The following is a 20165-nucleotide window of genomic DNA, read 5'->3' on the forward strand; positions in this document are numbered from 1 at the left end:
AGTGAGCAAGAATAAGACTTTGGTGACCATAAGAGCTCTCATATGGTCAGAGAAACTCACTGTTTTCTGAATATGGGCCAGAGAAACAACAAAAATGAAAAGACTACAAGATTTGCAGGAGGAAATCAGCAAATAGACCTGGTACATGCAGAACCAAAACATTAGCAAGATTTATGTACAAAGTGAGGGTGAATGGCTAATTCTTATCTAGTACCTAAATGATAACCCTCATGATTGCCCATGGTAAAGTATTTTGGGGTATACTCAAGAAAAATGATGTGATAATAAATCAATGTTTAACCACACATTCTGAGAAGAGGCTTGGAGTGAACAGGGGGCAAGGTCTCTGCTCTCACGGAGCTCACATTCTAGAGACTTAGAGTAAGTTCTCAAATAAACACATTTATTTCACATAGTGAATAAATGCTGCCAAGAAAATATAACAAGGTAATGTGACAGAATGACTGTGGGTGTGGTTTTGATTGGATAGTCAGAAAAGACTTCGCTAAGAAAGTACATCTGAACTGAAACTTGAAGAACAAGAAGTCGGCCATTTAAGAGATCAGGGAAGAAGCATTCCAGGCAGTAGAGGTAGCAGCAGCAGTAAGAGTGCTGCAGGGTGGAAACAACCCAAACATGTTTCATGGCCAGGGTGGTTTAAGTTTGGTGAATAAAAAGGAAAATGGCCCTGACCAGTTTGGCTCAGTGGCTAGAGCATCGGCCTGTGGACTGAAGAGTTCCAGGTTCGATTCCGGTCAAGGGCATATAACTTGGCTGCGGGCACATCCCCAGTAGGGGGTGTGCAGGAGGCAGCTGATCGATGTTTCTCTCTCATGGATGTTTCTAACTCTCTATCCCTCTCCCTTCCTCTGTGAAAAATCAATAAAATATATTTTAAAAAAAAGGAAAATGGCATATGATGATGTCAGAGATGAGGTAGGGCCAGGTAGCGTAGAGCCAGAATTTGAGTTTTACTTTTAAGTATGAAGAATAAGATCCTATAGCTTTTTATAGCAGAAATTTACAGGCAATGACAGATTACCATATTAGTTATAATTTACTAAACTGAAACCATTTTTGGTACAATATAAACTAAGCATCTTTTTAACATGGAAAGGGAATTCCTTCCCAAATTTTTAGCATATATTATTAAGAATGATATGGTTTTAGGAAAATTTTTATTAAGAATTCAAATAGCCACATTATGTTTTCAGTGTTTAAAATATGCAACATCAGCCCTAGAGGGTTTGGCTCAGTGTATAGAGCGTCAGCCTGCAGAATGAAGGGTCCCAGGTTCGATTCCAATCAAGGGCACATGCCCAGGTTGCAGGCTCGATCCCCAGTAGAGGGCGTGCAGGAGCCAGCCGATCAATGATTCTCTCTCATCATTGCTGTTTCTATCTACCTCTCACTTCCTCTCTGAAATCAATAAAAATATATTAAAAAATAAATATAAATAAAATATAAATAAAACACGCACCATCAGAATTTCAAATGCAAATAAGAGTGCTTAAATTTTTTAAAAATTGTAAAATGCATTACAGAAAAAGAGTCAAGAATTGGGGATAGTAAACAGGCACAAGCCTTGAATTCTAGTGCTAGCATTACTAACAACTAAATATGAGATTTAACACTAATTACCTCAGTTAGTATATGAAGACACCAGACCAGATCAGTGGTTTTAATTTTCTTTTCATCAGTGTTTAAATGGAGTTTTTCAGTAGGACAGGTCAGAAGTCCGAATTTTACTTTAAAATGTGTGGATCGGTATGATCCTCATACTTAAGGTAAGAATACTAGTGAGGACTAAGCTCCAACCACTTCCCCACAGCTGAAAACCACTCAAATAATATCTGAAGTCTCTTCCAGCGCTAAAGTTTCAGCAATTCATTCAATAAACATTCACTGAACAAATGAATTCTGAACCATCTGCTATGTGGCAGGCACTTTTCTTTTCCACCTTCAATGAACTTACCCACTGAGAACAAGGAACCACATTGGCCAGAGCCATAGCTATAGGGAGCTCTCCCTGATCACCCATCATCGTGACCAGCTCCACCAGTCTCTCAAACCGATCTGTCAACACCGTTTCGGCAAGTGTGTCAAATTCTGTGCCTTGTTGAAGGATTTTAGTCAGAACTTCCATAAATGTAGCTCTTGTCTGGAGATCTTTGTGGTAACCTAAACCTGATATAGACAGATAGATGCAAATTTACTAACATGACCTTGCTGAAATAATTTTACTCGTCGTATATGCCAATTCTCTAAGTTTTAAATTCCCATATGCTCTCATTTTATCTCACCTATGGAATGCATGAGGCCACTGTCCACATTCGCATTGAGTAAGTTTGACATTGCAAGGACTGTACAGTGCCTCAATGATGCCAGCCTCCGGGACATGCCACGTTTCCTGCCACCTGTTTGTGCATTTTCATCTTCAACTTCACTACAGTCATTCAAAAGGTTCATAAACAATGTGAAATACCTGAGAAATAAAAAGACTGACCCTTATACTGTGAAGGCCACATCAACCAGAAAACTAACCAGACATTCTGAAATCATCACGTGTATTTCATGAGTGTTTCTTGAGTATCTGCTACTCTCCAGTCTTGGGATAATCAGCTAGTGTGGCTCATTATGAAGTGTGCTCTGTTGAATATGATTTTGCCCTGACAAAGCCCAGTATATATTCCAAATAGATGCAATGTAAGTACATCACTTTTAATGCTTAGCATATAAAATTAATGGTCCAAATAGGGGATCTGGGTTTTACTGCCAATAAAAAGTCACTGGTCAGATAATTTTCTTTAAAAATCACAAAACACAGTTGTTTTCCTATCCCACTCCTGACACAGGGAATATTGCTTCATGCATGTGTTATATTTTATGAGACAGCAGCTGATGGCCGTAATACCAAAGCAATGATGTCCATGTTCTAAATATAACAATTTATCACTTTGATCACACTTTCTTTCTTTGGTTGTGTGGGACTTTGTTTTTTGCTTTGTGTTTTTGGTAACAGAAATTTACTTAAGAAATAACTGTGATTTGGCTTCCATTAGTTCCACACCATCTCCTTCCTCAGGCTGCAGCGGAAGGCCAGCCAGGAGTGAAACTACTGCTTCCATGCTTGCCTGGTCCAAATCTCTGAAGAAAAAAATATTTAGAGACCATAATAAGTTTTTCAGGTTCTTCCACCCCACCATCCCCTCAAATAAATTTCTTCCTAACAGACACAAACTTTAGGAGCTACCTATTTCATTAGATACCTTATTAGGAAAACCTAAATGATATGAGTTAATATGCAGACTCCAGAATACAAAAACATTTCAAGTTTAGGAGAGGGTGACAATAACTTTCTACAAAGTAATTTTGGCAAAATGACTACCTTAAAATCAAGAGAATGCACTTCAAAACCAAGTCTGGCCAAAGTAATACATGTAAATGGTTATTATGCAGTTCACAGTGATTACTTATTTTTTAATATGTGGCAATAAATACTTGTCATTAGAGCAAACTTAATTAGCTTTAAAAGGACTCAAAACAACTAATTATTAACAAATAATACATTTATCAGATGTAAACAAGAGATTTTCTAAATGTTTTAATCTCTAAGTAAAATTACATAAAAGTAACTATAAAAGCTACAAGATTTTTATCTAACCATAAAATAAATACAATTTAAGGCTTTACATATTTTATTTTCCAATAATTTATTTTCCAATAATTGTATCCTTCATAAATATGCAACACTAACTTTCCAAACAAAACTCTCACATTTTTTTACTTTAAGTCTTTTAGTCAAAAAAAGTATGTAATTCAAATGCAAGAGCTTGATATCCAGAAAAATAATTTCATTACACATAAAATGTATGTATAATAGCTATAATGAAGTAGTACTAATGCCTAGAGTAAACCTGCTGATACTTAAGGTCATTCTCTTTTTTACCTTGTAAGACATTTTACATCATCATCTGCTGCTTGATTTGATGTTCCCATAACCCAGTCTGTCAAGTATTCTACCATCTTATTCCTATAGAATGGTAGAGAGAGAAAAAAAAAGCAAACAAATTTTTAAAAGTCATACAAACACCTTTTTAAATAGTGCACACAATGTGCCAAATAACCCAGGAAACATGACAAGTTTCTAAAAGAGATACTGCTCTCACAAACCTAACAGAAGGGACTTGGATACTGAACCTCCATGTTATAATTAGCTATGTATCTGTTTGGAAACAGAATCAAATTCTTAGCTCAAGGATAGTGTAATTTTTGAAAAAGGGAGCGCTGTCATGGGCACAAAGCTTTGGGAAATTTAAAAAGACATGGAGAAAAACTGACACGTAAAATGCTCCTTTCCCACTCTCCACCCCCGCTTCCCATAATAACCAGGTACCTACCATTTTCCTGTACTTCATTTAAAATAATAAGATTTAGAAGACTCTGGATTGTTCTTTTAAGAACTCACCTAAATTTCATCTCTTGACAAAATGAGAGGTCATCTCTCCTTGCCATCATTACCTCGACTAACTGACACAGTTTCGTTTTTATTTGAATCGCATGAACCATATTCCCAAGCACACGAACATATCTATTTGGACACAGAAACATTCAAAAAAAAAATCAGATATAAACAAAAGAGGTTTTCTAAATGCTTTAATCTCTACGTAAAATTACTAAAAGTAACTATAAAAGCTACAAGATTTTTATTTTATTTATAAGAGAACATACATAACTTCTGGTTACCTTATTGTCACACCCTAATTTGGGAGCAATAAAGAAAAGGATGGCAAATTACTTCACTAATAACTACTAATACCAATGTATTTCTGCTACATTTCAATAGAATGCTTACCTGACCAAATTTAACATCATTGTTTCAATGCTAGCTTGCCCCAAGTGTTCAGAGCTGCCTTCAGTATGATTATCTAGTAAATTCTTCATTATAGCTATAGTTTGCTCTACAAATTGAGTATTGGTGTCAGTCAATAAAACCTATACAAGGAACAAAATACATCTGGAGTCAATGCACAGTAGACAGATCAGAGAGATAAGAAGCTGCCTGATCTAAATGTCTAACATATGCAGAAATGCACCTACAGGCATATATCCAAACAGGCACAGAGCTATGAATAGACACTCATACCCATAGCTAAGATATTCATAACCCCAGGCACACCCACACACTAGAGTTCCTAAATAGCAAACTGATCCCACATTAGAGAATTCTTTTTTTATGTAATTTTCTGCCTATTTCTTTTAAGACTTGTGAGTGAATGTTCATGCCAAAATTTACTAAATAAACAAAAGGGCTCCGTTATTTTAATAAGTCACTCTATTCATAGGGAAAGGTAAAAAATTAAGCAGAGCACACTTTACCTGTCCTTGTGAGTCAAAGAATTTGCTGATGGTATTCTTCAATTTGTTAAACAGCATTGGATAAAGAGCAGGACTCAATTCCAGACCCACCAGATCCTTCACATTGGTCCTTATCTGAAGTCCCACTTTCTCATGGTTACACACCATTAAGGACAACAGTCGATCCATAAATTTGCTGACAGGTGTGTCTGCATTTCCTTCTGAGGACATCACTGAAATCATGGAACCCTTGCGTTCACTGACTGGGCCCATGGGTGGGCTATAGGTTGCTAGGCCAGAATTGCTTCTCTGCTGCAGGCATACTCCCCCAAGAGCACAAAGAAAGCCAGTCATGTTGATCCATTCCTGTAGGGAGTCGGTGTCAGACAAATCTATGGATCCTCCTCCACTCACATGAGACATTCGCCTCTTAACAATGGTCTTGTGAAGGCTTTCAGCAGCCTAAACACAAAATTTTTATGGGAAAAGTTAATTCATCCTAAATTGATTGACAGACTTGACATTACTTTTTATCCAACAATTCTTCCATGACAAAAGAACATATTTTACATTTAAAAAATCCAAGTTTTCACTCTAGTCACATCAAGGTGTCTTACTTCTTGAGGGAGGGTGAGCCTTATAGAATTGAGGGTAACAATAAACAGAGATACAGATACAGAAGGTGGTGATGACTACAGCTCAGAAAGGAATGTATTTTCAAAATATTTGCTGTATCAATTCCTGGACACACAAGCAATATCTATGCTGCTTCAAGGAATATAAGCATTTGGAGATTTTTACCCAAGTAGTGGGTTCACTTATTAACTTAGTGGCTCCCCAAGTTCAAGTGCTCTATTGTAGCCAGCTTGAAACATTGTACTACTATTAACACAGATTCCACATGGCAAGATAAGAGTAATCAAGCAGAAGAACCTCTGACTACAGAAAGAGTGTAACGAAGAAAGTACAGGAAGACAAAAATCAACAGAAAAAATCACACTCTAATCTGAGGAGAAATCTTCAATTTTCTGATCCTTTTAATTTATGGAATACAGATGAGAAGGAAAAACTCTTACTATGTGTGGCAAATTTTCAAATTCAATTTCCCTTATATTCTGCTTACATGTATAATATTCATCCTAGTACAGTAAATATGTTAACCCAAGAAAGCAATATATTTGAGGTATTCTGTGGTATGAATGATATAGAAGCACCATTGCACTACTTTCTTATGTATGTTTGTTTTGTGAGGAAAATGGCCTCTTATGAAGGATTTGAATATGGAAGTCCTGAAACGCTGCCATTTTTTATAGCACTTGCATGTAATACAATTGTATCTATTATTAGAATATGGCTATATATCCCTGCTTTTGTGCAGCACATTATCCCTTTTAGGACCTATGTGATCAGGTATTTCAGCAAGTTCTCTGATCAGGACTTAACACAGGGTGTGGCTTGCAACTGGCTGACTTAATGTGAAACACAATGAAAGAACCACTGGATACAACATTATGCTTTGATAAAGAAAGCCTACATCTTGTAGTTAAGTACTTTGTATCACCTACTTTGACTACGAGGATGGCTGGACTAAGTCATACAACAAAATCAACTTCACACGGTCAATGATGTATGCCGTAATGAATCATGGTATCAGACACAGAAACGTCCACTGCAAAAGAACTTAAAGATTGGCTTAGCAACAAGGTGAAAGAGGCACATATTCTGACCAAATTTACATATTGAGATTATCAAACAGTGCCAAGTGATTCTCCATTTTTTGGCAGTGGAAGGGACCTGAGAACTCAGCATACTGACAGCATTTGGGCTGAAACACTCTAATTGGTATATACATGACTTATTTCCTTCACTCATCAAGAATATGAATCCAGTATCACTTAGACATCTCCTTAATCCAGTCTCAGCTCTTGAGCCAAGTGTTCAAACTGAAGAGACGCTGTACTTGGCATCAATATTAATTAAGACAATATGGAATACTGCACTAGCAGTTAAGGCTCAGCTATCCAGAGTTCTTTCACGTCTTTATTAAATGTTAATCCTCCCATTGGAAATAAGAAAGAGGAAGATCTCAGAGCAGCTCCATCACCTTGGTTACCTGTAGCCAGTCCTCAAAGCAGAGATATTTTAATGAAACCCACCGAAGTGGAGGCAGTGACATTGAAATGGATTAGCAACTTATTAATAGAACCAAACATGTACAACAGCAACTTTCAGACACAGGAATCCATGCAGGGAAGATCTGAAGAAACTGACAACAGTGTGAAGATAGAAATAGTGGTCCTGGTAGCAGTAGGAGACATGGTGATGGATCTGGCAATGAGATGAATTCTAACCATGCAAACCAGTCAGCTGGGAGCCCTGGCAGTGAGGTACAAACAGAAGACACTGCAGATATTGAGACCTTAAGGAAGAAATTGAAGATGATGATCATGATCATAATCCTAAAAGCAGCTGTGATACAGGTATTCATAACAAAATTAGAAAGTCAAGCAAACATTTGCTTAGGGAATCCCATGGTCCATCAGAAAGAAGTGGGACAAGCAATAGAATAGGAAAGGACCTGGTTTTTAACACTGAGTCAATACTATCGGTAGATAATCAAATACAAATGCTAAATGCCTGTTCACACTCTGAAGACCCAGAACATGATATTTCAGGGGAAATGATTGCTGCTTATACAGCACAAATAACTCAGGAATCTTCTATTATATGCACTGGGGACTTCATGGGAGACTATTGTGAACAGATTTAATTGTCAACAGTTTACTGGTCCACAGCATCACCACCTCCACCACCACGAGCAAATATGATCATGTGCTAAGCGCAAATAATGCCAGTTACAGTAGTTCCCAAGTCAGTGCAAAATTAGGAAAAAAAATATGGCTGATTTTGATGGTGAAGAATCTGGGTGTAAAGAGGAACTAGTTCAGATTAATTTACATGCAGAACTAACATTTCATCTCCAAAAACATTTTCCCAATTTAGTATCTATTTACCATGAACATCTTAATCAAGGGCCTGCAGTTCATAAACATCAATTCAACAGTAATGCTGTGACAGACATTAATTTGGATAACATTTGCAAGAAAGGAAACACTCCATTGTGGGATACAGTCCAAGATGATGATGCAATTAATCTTTCTGAAGGCTTAATAAATCTGTTCCTTAGTATGCTGGTTTATGGATAGACAGATTGGAATGAGATTCATTGACAGTTCCCTTAAAATTTTAGGAAACAAGTAAATAGGAATTCTTTAAAATGTTATGCATTAGTCAAAGGTCATTTTGTGTACTCTTATCAACTAGGTGTGGTAGATTTCGTAATATACTATTACCAACCTATTTAGTAACTGTGGTTTTCATATTAGGTTTAGGCTTTTCGCTCATAAGGTTCATATTTTATCACTCACTCTTGCTTTTTCAGCACTTTCTGGCACTACTGATTATAGATCCCCTCCAACAGATACAAAGGAATAATAATTTTTATTCCTTTCCCCCTTTTTATTGAATTTGTTAGGGTGACACTAGTTAACAAAATTATACAAGTTTCAGGTGCACAATTCTACAACACATCATCTGTGTACACTGTATTATGTGTTCACCACCCTAAGTCAAATTTCCATTTATCAGCATTTATCCTCCTGTACCCTCCTCCTTCATCCCTCCCCCTGGCAATCACCATACTGTTGTCTATGTCCATGAGTCTTTTTCTCTTGTTTTTTGTGGGTGTTTTTTTTTTCTCAATCCCTCCACTCCCCCGATCCAGCCCATCCACTCCAACATCTGTAAGCCTGCTCTCTATTATGAGTCTGTCTATATTTTGCTTGTTAGTTCATTTTGCTCATCTGAGTAGATCTTTTGTGTCTAAGGCTTCTGTAGTGCATAAAGAATTAGGTTTGTGTTTTTTTGTCTTTTTTTTTTCAGTGCAAATTCTACTGTATATTTATATAGTTCTTATGGGGGCTCAAATGATTACCACAAATTTCTTGATTTTCAGTTTTGTTCCACTGGTACAATTTCAGGTTTCCCTTGTCTTATACTGTTTTTGATAATGTTGTTCCATTCTCTGATGTAGTGAATTCAGTTATTAATTGAAGATATTTTATATTATGTATTATATATAATGTTATATTTTATTAATGTTTTCAGCTTACCTCTGCCCAGGCCTGATACGTCTCATTTTACTGAATATTTAAGTTCTTGAAAATATATATTTTTTACTTAATTGGATTAGAAAAAGTATGTGCAATATTTTTTTCCACTTTTGGTCTTTAAAGGGCTATAATTTGAACAATCACAGTAGGAAAACTGCTTGTTCTCGAAAGTGGAGGAAACCACTAATAGACCTCTGTTAGTGGATCAGTTACCTCATGTGGCATATGTTCTTTAAAAAGAAATCTTTGAAGGGCTGAATATTTCATTATTTACATAGGTATTATAACAGTTAATTTTAACATGTTAACTGTCTTTTAAAAGTCTTTGTGAAACAAATGGACATTTTAAGTGGCTGAAATAATTTATATTCCCCATATGTGCATCTGCATACCCCATGACCCACCCAGATGGTCACCTAAAGCCACATTCAAAAATGTTCATAACAGCACTATTCAAAATAACTAAGTATTTTTGTATAGCTATCCAATGCCAAAAGAAGAGTTGAAAGAAAAATTAAATTATAGACTGTTTGTTGAATGAAATAATATATAGCAAGAGCAATGAATGAACTACTACCGCAAGAACTAGTGTGCATGACCTTCGGTGTGGATGAATCTGGCAAACACAATGTTGAGTGAAAGAAGCCAGATATAAGAGAGTGTATCTCTATTATTCCATTTATATAAAGTTTAAAAACAGTTAAACTATTGTATTTATGTCAGGATTATGGTTATTTTTGGGTTGTTAATGACTGGAAAGAGGCACAATGAAGGGTTCTGGTACGCTGGGAATAATTTATTTCTTGATGTGGGTGCTGGTTACACAGGTATGTACATCACCGAATATTTTGAATTCTCACTTAGATTTATAGATGATTTTGTTATGCTTAAATAAAAAGAAAAATCTAGCCCAGCCTGCATGGTTCAGTGGTTGAGCATCTACCTATGAACCAGGAGGTCACAATTCAATTCCAAGTCAGGGCACATGCCTGGGTTGCAAACTCAGTCCCCAGTGTGGGGCATGCAGGAGGCAGCCAATCAATGATTCTCTCTCAGCATTGATGTTTCTCTCTCTCTCTCCCTCTCCCTTCCTCTTTGAAATCAATAAAAATATTTTTTTAAAGAAAAAACTATATGAAAGATGAAAAAATGAAGTAAAAAACCAATCCAAACTTAAGATTACCATATACATTTTTAAAGAGTCACTGATATATTTTTGTCATATATTAATATTATCAATCCAGAATATCAAATTTCTTTTAAAAACCTTTGATTCACATGAATGAATCTTGCAAACACTATGCCAAGTGAAAGAAACCAGTCATAAGAGACCACATACTGCATGATTCCACTTATGAGAAATGTCCAAAATAGGCAAATCTACAGAGACTGAGAGCAGATTAGTGGTTGCCTGATTGGGGGGTGGGGAGGGGGGGCGGGTGCGCATGGGAAAGGGGAAAGAGGGAAATTAGGGAATAATAGCTGAAGGTTTTGAATTGTTTTTAAAATTATGGTGATGGTTGCACAACTTTGTGACTATACTAAAAACCACTGAATTATACATTTTAAAATGGGTGAATTGTATGGTATGTGACTTATATCTCAATAAAAGTTACCAAAGGGGAAAAAAAAAGCTTTCATTCTGAAACCACATGTCATCTCCAAAAAATTGCATTAGGTACACATTTTACTTCATGAAAATATAACTTTTTGTTTTGTTCTAATTAATCATGGTAAGAAAAAAGCAATAAAGACTAGCCAGGTTTTCTAAGACATGTAATAATGAGAGCAATATGGCCAACATAAATCAAATATGCACAAATACCAAGTAATTGTTCATTTCCAGGGTAGCAGATAATAGTTGATAAATTAAATGTCCAAGTTTTACTATTTCGCTTAACCTGTGGGTTCAAATCATGTGCCCATAAGATCTCTTTATTAGATACTGAATAAAATACTAAAAAGTATTGCTTTAATTTTAGTTTTTTTCCTTTACCTTTGTGGCCCCTTTTCTGAAAATTTTGTAAAATACTCTGACAGAGAAAGAGAAAGAAAGAGGGTAAAGGAATGGTCTCTACAACAAATCATCTCTAGCTCAGTGCCGTCCAATGTTTCTGCAATGATGGATACATTTTATTATGTATGTGCTCTCCAGTACAGTAGCCAATTGCAACATGTGGCTATTGAGCCCTTGAAATGTGGCTACTGTGTGACCAAGAAACTGAATTTTAACTGTATTTAATTTTAATTAATTTAAGGTAAATTTTAATTTAAGTAGCACATGTAGCTAGTGGCTACCATATTAGACAGCGCAGATTAATATGAACACAATTAAGTATCAGTCTTAAGACAACTCTATGCTTATAGTACTAAGAATAATTCACGAAGAGTATACTGAAGTTAAGTTATATGTTTAGCAAACGAATAACAGACAAAAATCAACTTTACAAACTCACCTGGCCATCTTCCATTTTAGCTTTTGGATAGTTGAGGATTAGTTTTGTAGCTTGTTCCCATTTTGCGTGTGTATCTTCCCAAGCCTAAAATGAAGGCAATTACCACTTAAAAGCAACTTTAAATCTAGAGCTAAAAATCAATCAGTAATAGGTCTCAAACTTGGTGTATATCATAAACATAATATCCTACTAGTAACATGCACACATCTTAGATTTGCTTCAAATGCTCTTCCTGGTCACATACGCATAACATGAGGCTTTTAAAATTGAGGGTGGGGGCCTAGGAGGGATGCTTCTGTTGCTAAGGGCATACCTCAGTGTTTCCTGCAGTGGGATGCTCAATGCGCCTTAGTAGTGCCATCACTCTTTTCTGAAGTGCTGTTCTTCCTAAACAAAGACCACAGGAAATCAACCTATTGCACTCAGAGCCTTGCTTGCCAACGAAGAACCTGGCAAGCCCAACCCAAAAGACAGAGTAGGAGGAGTGGAATGAATGCTTCAAATGATAAAGCTGAACATTTCCTTTTACCTCCCTCATAGGAAAGGTATTTCACTTGGACTCCACAAATGTCCACAGCATAAAATAGCTACTCCTACCTATATTTACTCAAAACATGTGCCAATGTGTTTTAAACTTCATTATACAGGGTGGGGCAAAAGTAGGTTTATATTTGTTTATATGGAAAATAATACAATTAAAAATAACATGCCCAGCCGGCATGGCTCAATGGTTGAGCATTAACCTATGAAACAGGAGGTCACGGTTTGATTCCTGGTCAGGGCACATGCCCAGGTTGCAGACTCGATCCCTCGTGTGGGGCGTGCAGGACACAGCCGATCAATGATGTTTCTTATCATTGATGTTTCTCCCTATTCCTCTCCCTTCCTCTCTAAAATCAACAAAAATATATTTTAAAATAATAATAAAAAATAAACTGTTTCATGTACTCACAACTGTAAATCTACTTTTGCCCCACTATGTATACAATCCAGGCCAAGTACATCATATAATCTGTAACTGCCAGCAATTTGTACTGCCAGTTTTTAAACAAATGTAGATTATACTGAAAATTCAGTGAGACGTTAATAATTTCAAGTGCTATTTATTTTCACCTTACCTTTGCAGAAAAGAATTTCAGGTAAGCTTTCTGAATTAGCCCTGTAAACTTGCTAAGTAGTCACCTTAAATACATCCTTAAATTTCTAGCACAAATATCATGTGACTCAAGGCAGACTGAGTGAGAAAAAACATTATCCATATTTACCTGTTGACATCATATTGCTGACAGAAGCAAATTCCATGAATGTGTTATAGTTGGGCAAGAAGTTGTGCACCGATACTTCATCCACCCCACACCGGATATCCGCTTCCTCACAGAGGTGGCGGAAACAGGACATGGCAACCAGAACAGCTTCAGTGTCAGGGCTCCACAGAAACATGTACAGGGCCACTTCCAGTTTGGTTTGGGCTTGTCGGCATATCGGTGGGGTTCCACTGCACCCTGCTGCACTATCCTGGGAGTCAGGGGTGGGAGGTATATATTTTCAATGTAGATAATTTTATTTACAAAACCCAACAATGCAGCAAACTGTTTACCACATATACATATATACATATATACAATAACCCACAAAAGCTTTCCCCTCTAGTCATTATAGAAATTTTCAAACCCCAAATATCTTGTTTGAATAAGAAATGAGAATATTTGGACCAACATAATGCTACTATCTGTCCAATTTCAAACTGAGTAAGTATTATCCTATTCTAAATTCCAGAAATGTGGATTAAGTCTAACATGGACACAAGTAAAACAACCACAACATAAACCTGCATAGAAATGTAAGCCTCTTCCCAGTCAATTATAAAACAAAGGAAGAGGAAATCACAGTAAAGTCTATCTACCCACTGGAGGGAAGAAATAAAATAAGCACATTCAGTACTGGCTGAACTGAGGGCACAAACAAGAACTAAGTATCACTTTAGAAGACATACTTGATTCTGGATTACGCATTCCCAAAGCATGAAATCCTCATTTAGGAAACAAATGTAAATTTTGCAGGCAAAGTAGACAATTATAAATGCCAAACTATTTAGTTCTTATATCGAAAATTAGAGATTAAAAAAGCTTTAGTCTGAAAAAGAAACTCATGTAATTTTTTTTTTTGCTTATACTATGATTTACTTTTAAAAGTAATTACACACACAAACAAAAATCACAGAAATGTCCATATATATAAAAGGCTAATATGTTAAGTGTCTGTCTGACCAGTAGCTATGATGCGCACTGACCACCAGGAGGCAGATGCTCTTGTCAGCGGCGGTTCTCAGGTGACGCACCCGGAAACCAGAGAAGAGGGAGCCCGATTCCTCACAGGGCTGTGCAATTCCACCTTCAGCTGTGGGTTATGTTGTTGCTGGGGCACTGTCAGCCCCGAATCCGGTTTACTGCTCACTTAAGTTTGTGTTCCACACCCTGTACGACAGCAACTTTGCAGAGTGCCCTCTCCCACTCTGGGACCCCTCAGGGGATGTCGGAGAGCCAGTTTCGGCCCCATCCCTGCAGGCCAGACTGAGGGACCCCACCTGCCAGAGGAGAGACCCCACTCACTCTGCAGACGCCCTTAAAGCCACGGCGCCACCCCAGGTGTGGCCAGCCCGGGAGGGACCTCCGCAGGTTGGCTCCAGGGTGTGTCTGGCCCATCTCGCCCAGTCCCGCCCCACCAGCCACCTTCTAATTAATTTCCTTTCAATGTGCACGAATCTGTGCACTGGGTCACTAGTTTATCTATAATGAAGTAAAATGCTTTTTCTCCCAGTAAATTTGTACTTTTTAAAGTTGGTACAACTTTTAAACTTCTGGGATTTAAATGGTCTTTCTTATGGAGTTTATAATAATTATACCTGTCAGTTATAGCTTATAAGTGTCAAATACTTGATTAAATACTGTTTTAAACATGATCCCATTTAATCTTTACAACTATTCTGGGGTAGGAATTATTATTATCCCTATTTTAAAACTCAGGAATTGAGCCACAGAGGTTAGGAACTTTTGTCCACCAAGAGCTGTGATAGCACTAGAATCTAAGCAGTTCTCTACCATGCTATATTACCTCATTGAAATTTATCAAAGTTCATTCAGAAGAAAATACAGCGCACAGATGATGACATGGAAAACTACAAAAGAAGCTGCTTACCATGGATGAGTTTCCTTTTCCCTTCCGGAGAGAGGCTCCAGGAGTACAAGTACGGAGTAACTCTTCATGATCCATGGACATTTGACTGGTATTTCCACTTGAAGGAATGTCACATCCTATCCCATAAAGGAATAGAAAGTGACAGGAGCTTCTATCTGCCTGCTAGAAAGAATAAATAAATAAGCCTTTTTGAAGCACTGATAATCAAGAAAAATAAATACTTATTATGCGTTGTCTTCCTTTTTGAGACTACCCTGAAACACCTCTCCTCACTCTGAGGAACATTGACCAGAAACCCAGTAGTACAAATAATGTTCGCTCAATGTCTTTGAAATGCCTCTCAGTTTTCCACCCTTGAAATCATCACAACAGCAGATTCTAGAAGTGCAAATTAACATTTCCCAATCTAACATGGGCACAAGTAAAATATCAACAACATGATTTATAAAGATTTTCTCCTATAACATTTATCATCTGCCATTTCAGAATAATTAGAAGTTGACTCTTTTGAGATTAAGCTCCTCTGGACCAGTAAGTAATTAACACAGGTATATATGCCAAGCATGTAACAAGAGTGACTGTACTGATTAGATTTACTACAGGATTACTTAATGCTGGATTACTCCGGAGAATTATACCATCGGCAAGGGCATGAAACTATGAAGTCTAATGTTCTTTCTTATTTTAGGAATGTCAGATTCCACTATTTTAACACAGAAAGATAAGCCAGATGTGAATAAACTTAATTCACCATTAGCCCATCTCTAAATAAAGAAAATGTAACACGCTTCATGGTATACTGAAAAGCATATTAGTTTGTTACATTTAAGATTTCTCATAGCTATGATTCTAGAAAAGGATAAAAATTCAACGAATCCAATACTCCTAAAACTATGCCATAATAGAATTTTTAACTAACTATAGAAACTTTATATTAAAAGAAATTTAAGGCTCTTCTCTGTCCCTCAAAACCTGTCACCATGCTTCAAAAGTTCATAATCAAACTTTTCACTTGGCCCTAAGGAAGAAGCTTCCTGATATTTTCAAGAGGTGAAACCTTGATGGCAGGAATATAAATAAACCTAGATTGTGTGTTTCCTTCAGCTTCTTGATAGATAGCATATCCTTGATAGATAGCCACAAAATCCAAATCTTAGGTATGAACTTTAGAGCAGAGATAGAATATGCTCTTCAATCTATTTTGGTTATAGCAGCCTCCACTCCTCTTAGGCCTGCCTCCACAGAGACCTGCTTATTCGCTCAATTAGAATTAGTCAGGATTGAAACTCTAAAACCAAAGCCTCAGAATAATTTTTTATTTTTCCTACCCTCTTTTTTTAAACTGATTTTAGACAGAGAAGAAAAGAGAGGGGGAGAGAGATAGAAATATCGATGTGAGCGAGAAATATCAATCGGTTGCCTCTCGTATGCACCCTGAATAGGTTATCAAACCCACAACCCCTTGGTGCACAGGACAATGCTCTAATCAACTGAGCCACACCAGCCAGGACCTCAAAATAATTTTTAAATGTTGATTTGTTAGCAATTACTTCCCTTAAACTTTGTGAAGGAGGGAGGAGCTAAGTAGAACTGACTTGGCTAATAAACACTTGCTTAATTTTTTCCCCATTACAACTCCAAATATTCTTCCCTTTTTAAAGATGTCATTTTGCTTACCTTATTTTTAAGGAGAAATTTATTCCTGCAGATCAGAATTTCCCGCAACCATTTGAGAATTTCTGTGCTACTAAGCATTTGATGGCTAGTTAATTTCTTGCAGATGTAAAAAAGCATTTGTGAGCTGCAATAATATGAAGTTCATTGTTACCAGCATTGTCAATAAGTAATACATATAATAATCAGTATGTAATGACATTCTCTCATAATGGACACAAGTTTAGAGAAGCTTATTCTCCGTTCTGAGATGTGTTTTAGAGAAATGGTTATCAAAATGTTAACAGTGTGATAATCAAAGGGAATAAATCTACAGATTATATATTTTTAAAAATCAAGTACTTCTACACCTCCTATCCCCCAAACTCCCAATTATTTTGTCCATGCGTCTTAATCCTTATGGAATGCTCAAAAAGAAATGACAGACCATGTGCTATACAGCACAGACTGGAGTAAACCCAGTACTCTAGAGCTTCAATACCTTCAAACAACTGCCCACAGACCAAATCAACCCATCATTTGCTGTTGCAAATAAAATTTTAGGGGAAACATGGCCATACCCATTCATTTACATTTGTCTGTGGCCGCTCTCATGCTCCAATAGTAGAAATGAATAGTATGACAGAGACTATCTGGCCCACAAAACCTAAAATATTTACTTCTGGCCCTTTAGAGAACAAGTTTGCTGATCCCTAGTCTGAAGTTGTAATATCCAATGTGGTAGCCACTAGCCAGCCACCACTTGTGGCTACTGAGCACTTGAAATGTGGTTTGTCCAAATTAAGATGTGCTCTGAGTGTGACACACATCGAATTTTGAAGACTTTAGTCAAAGATCTCATTATTAACTTTTGTATTGATTACATATTGAAGTAATATTTTAGAGGTATATCCTGGATTAAAAATGTATTAAAATTAATGTTCCCTGTTTCTTTTTACTTCTTCATGTGGAAGCCAGAAAATTTTGAAGTATATGTGTGGTTCACATTGCATTAGAATGGAAGAGCACTGCTCTTGGTGGAGGACTGAACTCAGCTGCCAAGTGACTTAGTGTACTCACTTCTATGGTAAGATAATGACAAAACCTGAGGCTAAATTTTCCTCAATGTACTCCTTTTGTGCTCATTAAAAGGTAGTAATTTATATAACCTAAGAAAGAAATTATAAAATACTGTATGTTTTTACCTTCTAGGCAGATGTTTTTCATTAATTCCCTCATCAAAAACAATGGTTATTAAAAAACTTACAAGATCATAGTTTATAAAAGCAAACTATTAACATTACAAAATTTTAAAACTCTAAGCTTATAACTGCACACAGTCAATTTAAAACACAGTTGTAATTACAGAGAAATATGTAATAAAAGAGATTACAACATATATCAGTACTTATGGTTGGATAATAAAATGTAGCACAATTAAAATTTTTTTTCTACATTGCTGTTACATTGTTCCCAGAGTTAAAACAAGAAATATTCTAACTAATAATTTCAAGTCAAATAACAAACAAAATCATAAAACCTCTGGAGTTATAGGTGAATAAAGTTTTACAATAAACCAAGTACTATAGAGTTAATATTTAAAGACAAGAAATAAATACAAAATAAAATTTTAAATTGAATTAAAAAATAAAAGTTCAAATACCTAATTTCCCAAAATGTTTCTACAGGAGCATCAGGGTTCCACAAATCAATGCTATCTAATTGATGAAGAACCAGCAGAGCCTGAATTTTTAAAAAGAGAGAGAAGACTTACTCAAAAAACTTTTGGTAAACATAACATTGGACTATTTATTTTATAAATGCTAACAAATCAAATTTAATTGTAGCCTCAACATACAGTGTAAGGCAAAAGAGAAGAACTCTGAGAACCCAGATCTCCAGGAAACAAGATACATATGTAAATAAATAACTTTATTTGTATCATTCTTATTTAAAATGGCACACATGCAGGAAGTTAAGTGACTGATGAATTCAGAACACCAATATATACATGTAAAAACTGCTTTATAATATGAATAATTTTAATAAGTATCAAAGAATTCTGTGGAACATAAAGTTAATCCCCAAGTAAGAAGAGCTTGCCAAAATTAATACACACAATTATTTTACTTCTAGGCCAAAAGAAAAAGTAATCTTGCCACGAATTCTATTGGAATAGAGCAAAAGAGACTTTGCATTTCATAGCAAAGTATTCATTCTAAAATATTTCTTCAGAAACACCAATCAGAAAGGATATATGCACCCATATGTTCATAGCAGCACAATTCACCATAGCTAAGATCTGGAAACAGCCTAAATGCCCATCAGTAGATGAATGGATTAGAAAACTGTGGTACATCTACACGATGGAATACTATGCTGCTGTAAGAAAGAAGGAACTCTTACAATTTGCAATGGCATGGATGGAACTGGAGAGCATTATGCTAAGTGAAATAAGCCAGTCAATGAAGGAAAAATACCACATGATCTCACTCATTCATGGATAATAGAGACCATTATAAACTTTTGAACAATAATAGATACAGAGGCAGAGCTGCCTCACACAGATTGTCAAACTGCAGCGGGAAGGCCGGGGAGGGTTGGGGGGCAGGAGGGAGGGGGGTAAGAGATCAACTGAAGGACTTGTATGCATGCATATGAGCATAACCAATGGACATAAGACACTGGGGGGTAGGGGAAGCCGGGGTACTGTCAAGGGCGGGGGAAAAAAGGACACATATGTAATACCCTTTGTAATGCTTTAAGCAATAAAAATAAAAATAAAAAATAAAAATAAAATAAAATATTTCTTTTTAAAAATATATATATTTTTATTGATTTCAGAGAGGAAGGGAGAGGAAGAAAGATGGAAACATCCATGATGAGAGAGAATCATTGATCAGCTGCCTTCTGCACGCCCCACACTGGTGATGGAGCCCGCAACCTGGGCATGTGCCCCAAACCGGGAATTGAACTGTGACGTCTTGTTTCATAGGTCAATGCTCAACCACTGAGCCACGCCAGCTGGGCTCATCCTAAAATATTTTAATTTGAATTTGAATTTGGCTCACAGAACATTAACAGGAAATAATTTAATTAATTTTAAAATATACAACTAACATACAAAAAACTATTATGAAATAAAGCCATCAAAAGTTTGTATAAAGACTCCTTCAGACCAGCCCTAGCCTAACTCCACCTCCCACAGTGCTTCCCCCAGAGGCACACTGTTGAGCTCTGGAACATTTTCTGTCCTTAAGTCTGCATTATTTGGGCAATTCGTTTACTCTGCTCTACAGCATTTTTATTACAATCCCAATGAAAACAATTG

The 20165-nt window shown here is 36.4% G+C and overlaps 1 protein-coding gene across 1 annotated transcript in view; it reads right to left on the minus strand.

Annotated features, from left to right (window-relative positions):
- Positions 1 to 20165, minus strand: part of NF1 (neurofibromin 1) — a 230024-nt gene that overhangs the window by 118243 nt on the left and 91616 nt on the right. The window contains exons 15-27 of the mRNA XM_023759565.1: positions 18498 to 18577; positions 16859 to 16982; positions 15182 to 15343; positions 13252 to 13501; positions 12300 to 12373; positions 11987 to 12070; positions 5380 to 5820; positions 4856 to 4995; positions 4469 to 4591; positions 3950 to 4033; positions 3031 to 3147; positions 2304 to 2485; positions 1976 to 2187 (exon numbers count right to left, since the gene is read on the minus strand). Of these exons, the coding sequence (XP_023615333.1) occupies positions 1976 to 2187; positions 2304 to 2485; positions 3031 to 3147; positions 3950 to 4033; positions 4469 to 4591; positions 4856 to 4995; positions 5380 to 5820; positions 11987 to 12070; positions 12300 to 12373; positions 13252 to 13501; positions 15182 to 15343; positions 16859 to 16982; positions 18498 to 18577 (2073 nt within the window). The remainder of the gene's footprint in view (positions 1 to 1975; positions 2188 to 2303; positions 2486 to 3030; positions 3148 to 3949; positions 4034 to 4468; positions 4592 to 4855; positions 4996 to 5379; positions 5821 to 11986; positions 12071 to 12299; positions 12374 to 13251; positions 13502 to 15181; positions 15344 to 16858; positions 16983 to 18497; positions 18578 to 20165) is intronic.

This window comes from Myotis lucifugus, unplaced genomic scaffold (assembly GCF_000147115.1).
Source record: "Myotis lucifugus unplaced genomic scaffold, Myoluc2.0 scaffold_157, whole genome shotgun sequence".
In the NCBI taxonomy this organism is placed as follows: domain Eukaryota; kingdom Metazoa; phylum Chordata; class Mammalia; order Chiroptera; family Vespertilionidae; genus Myotis; species Myotis lucifugus.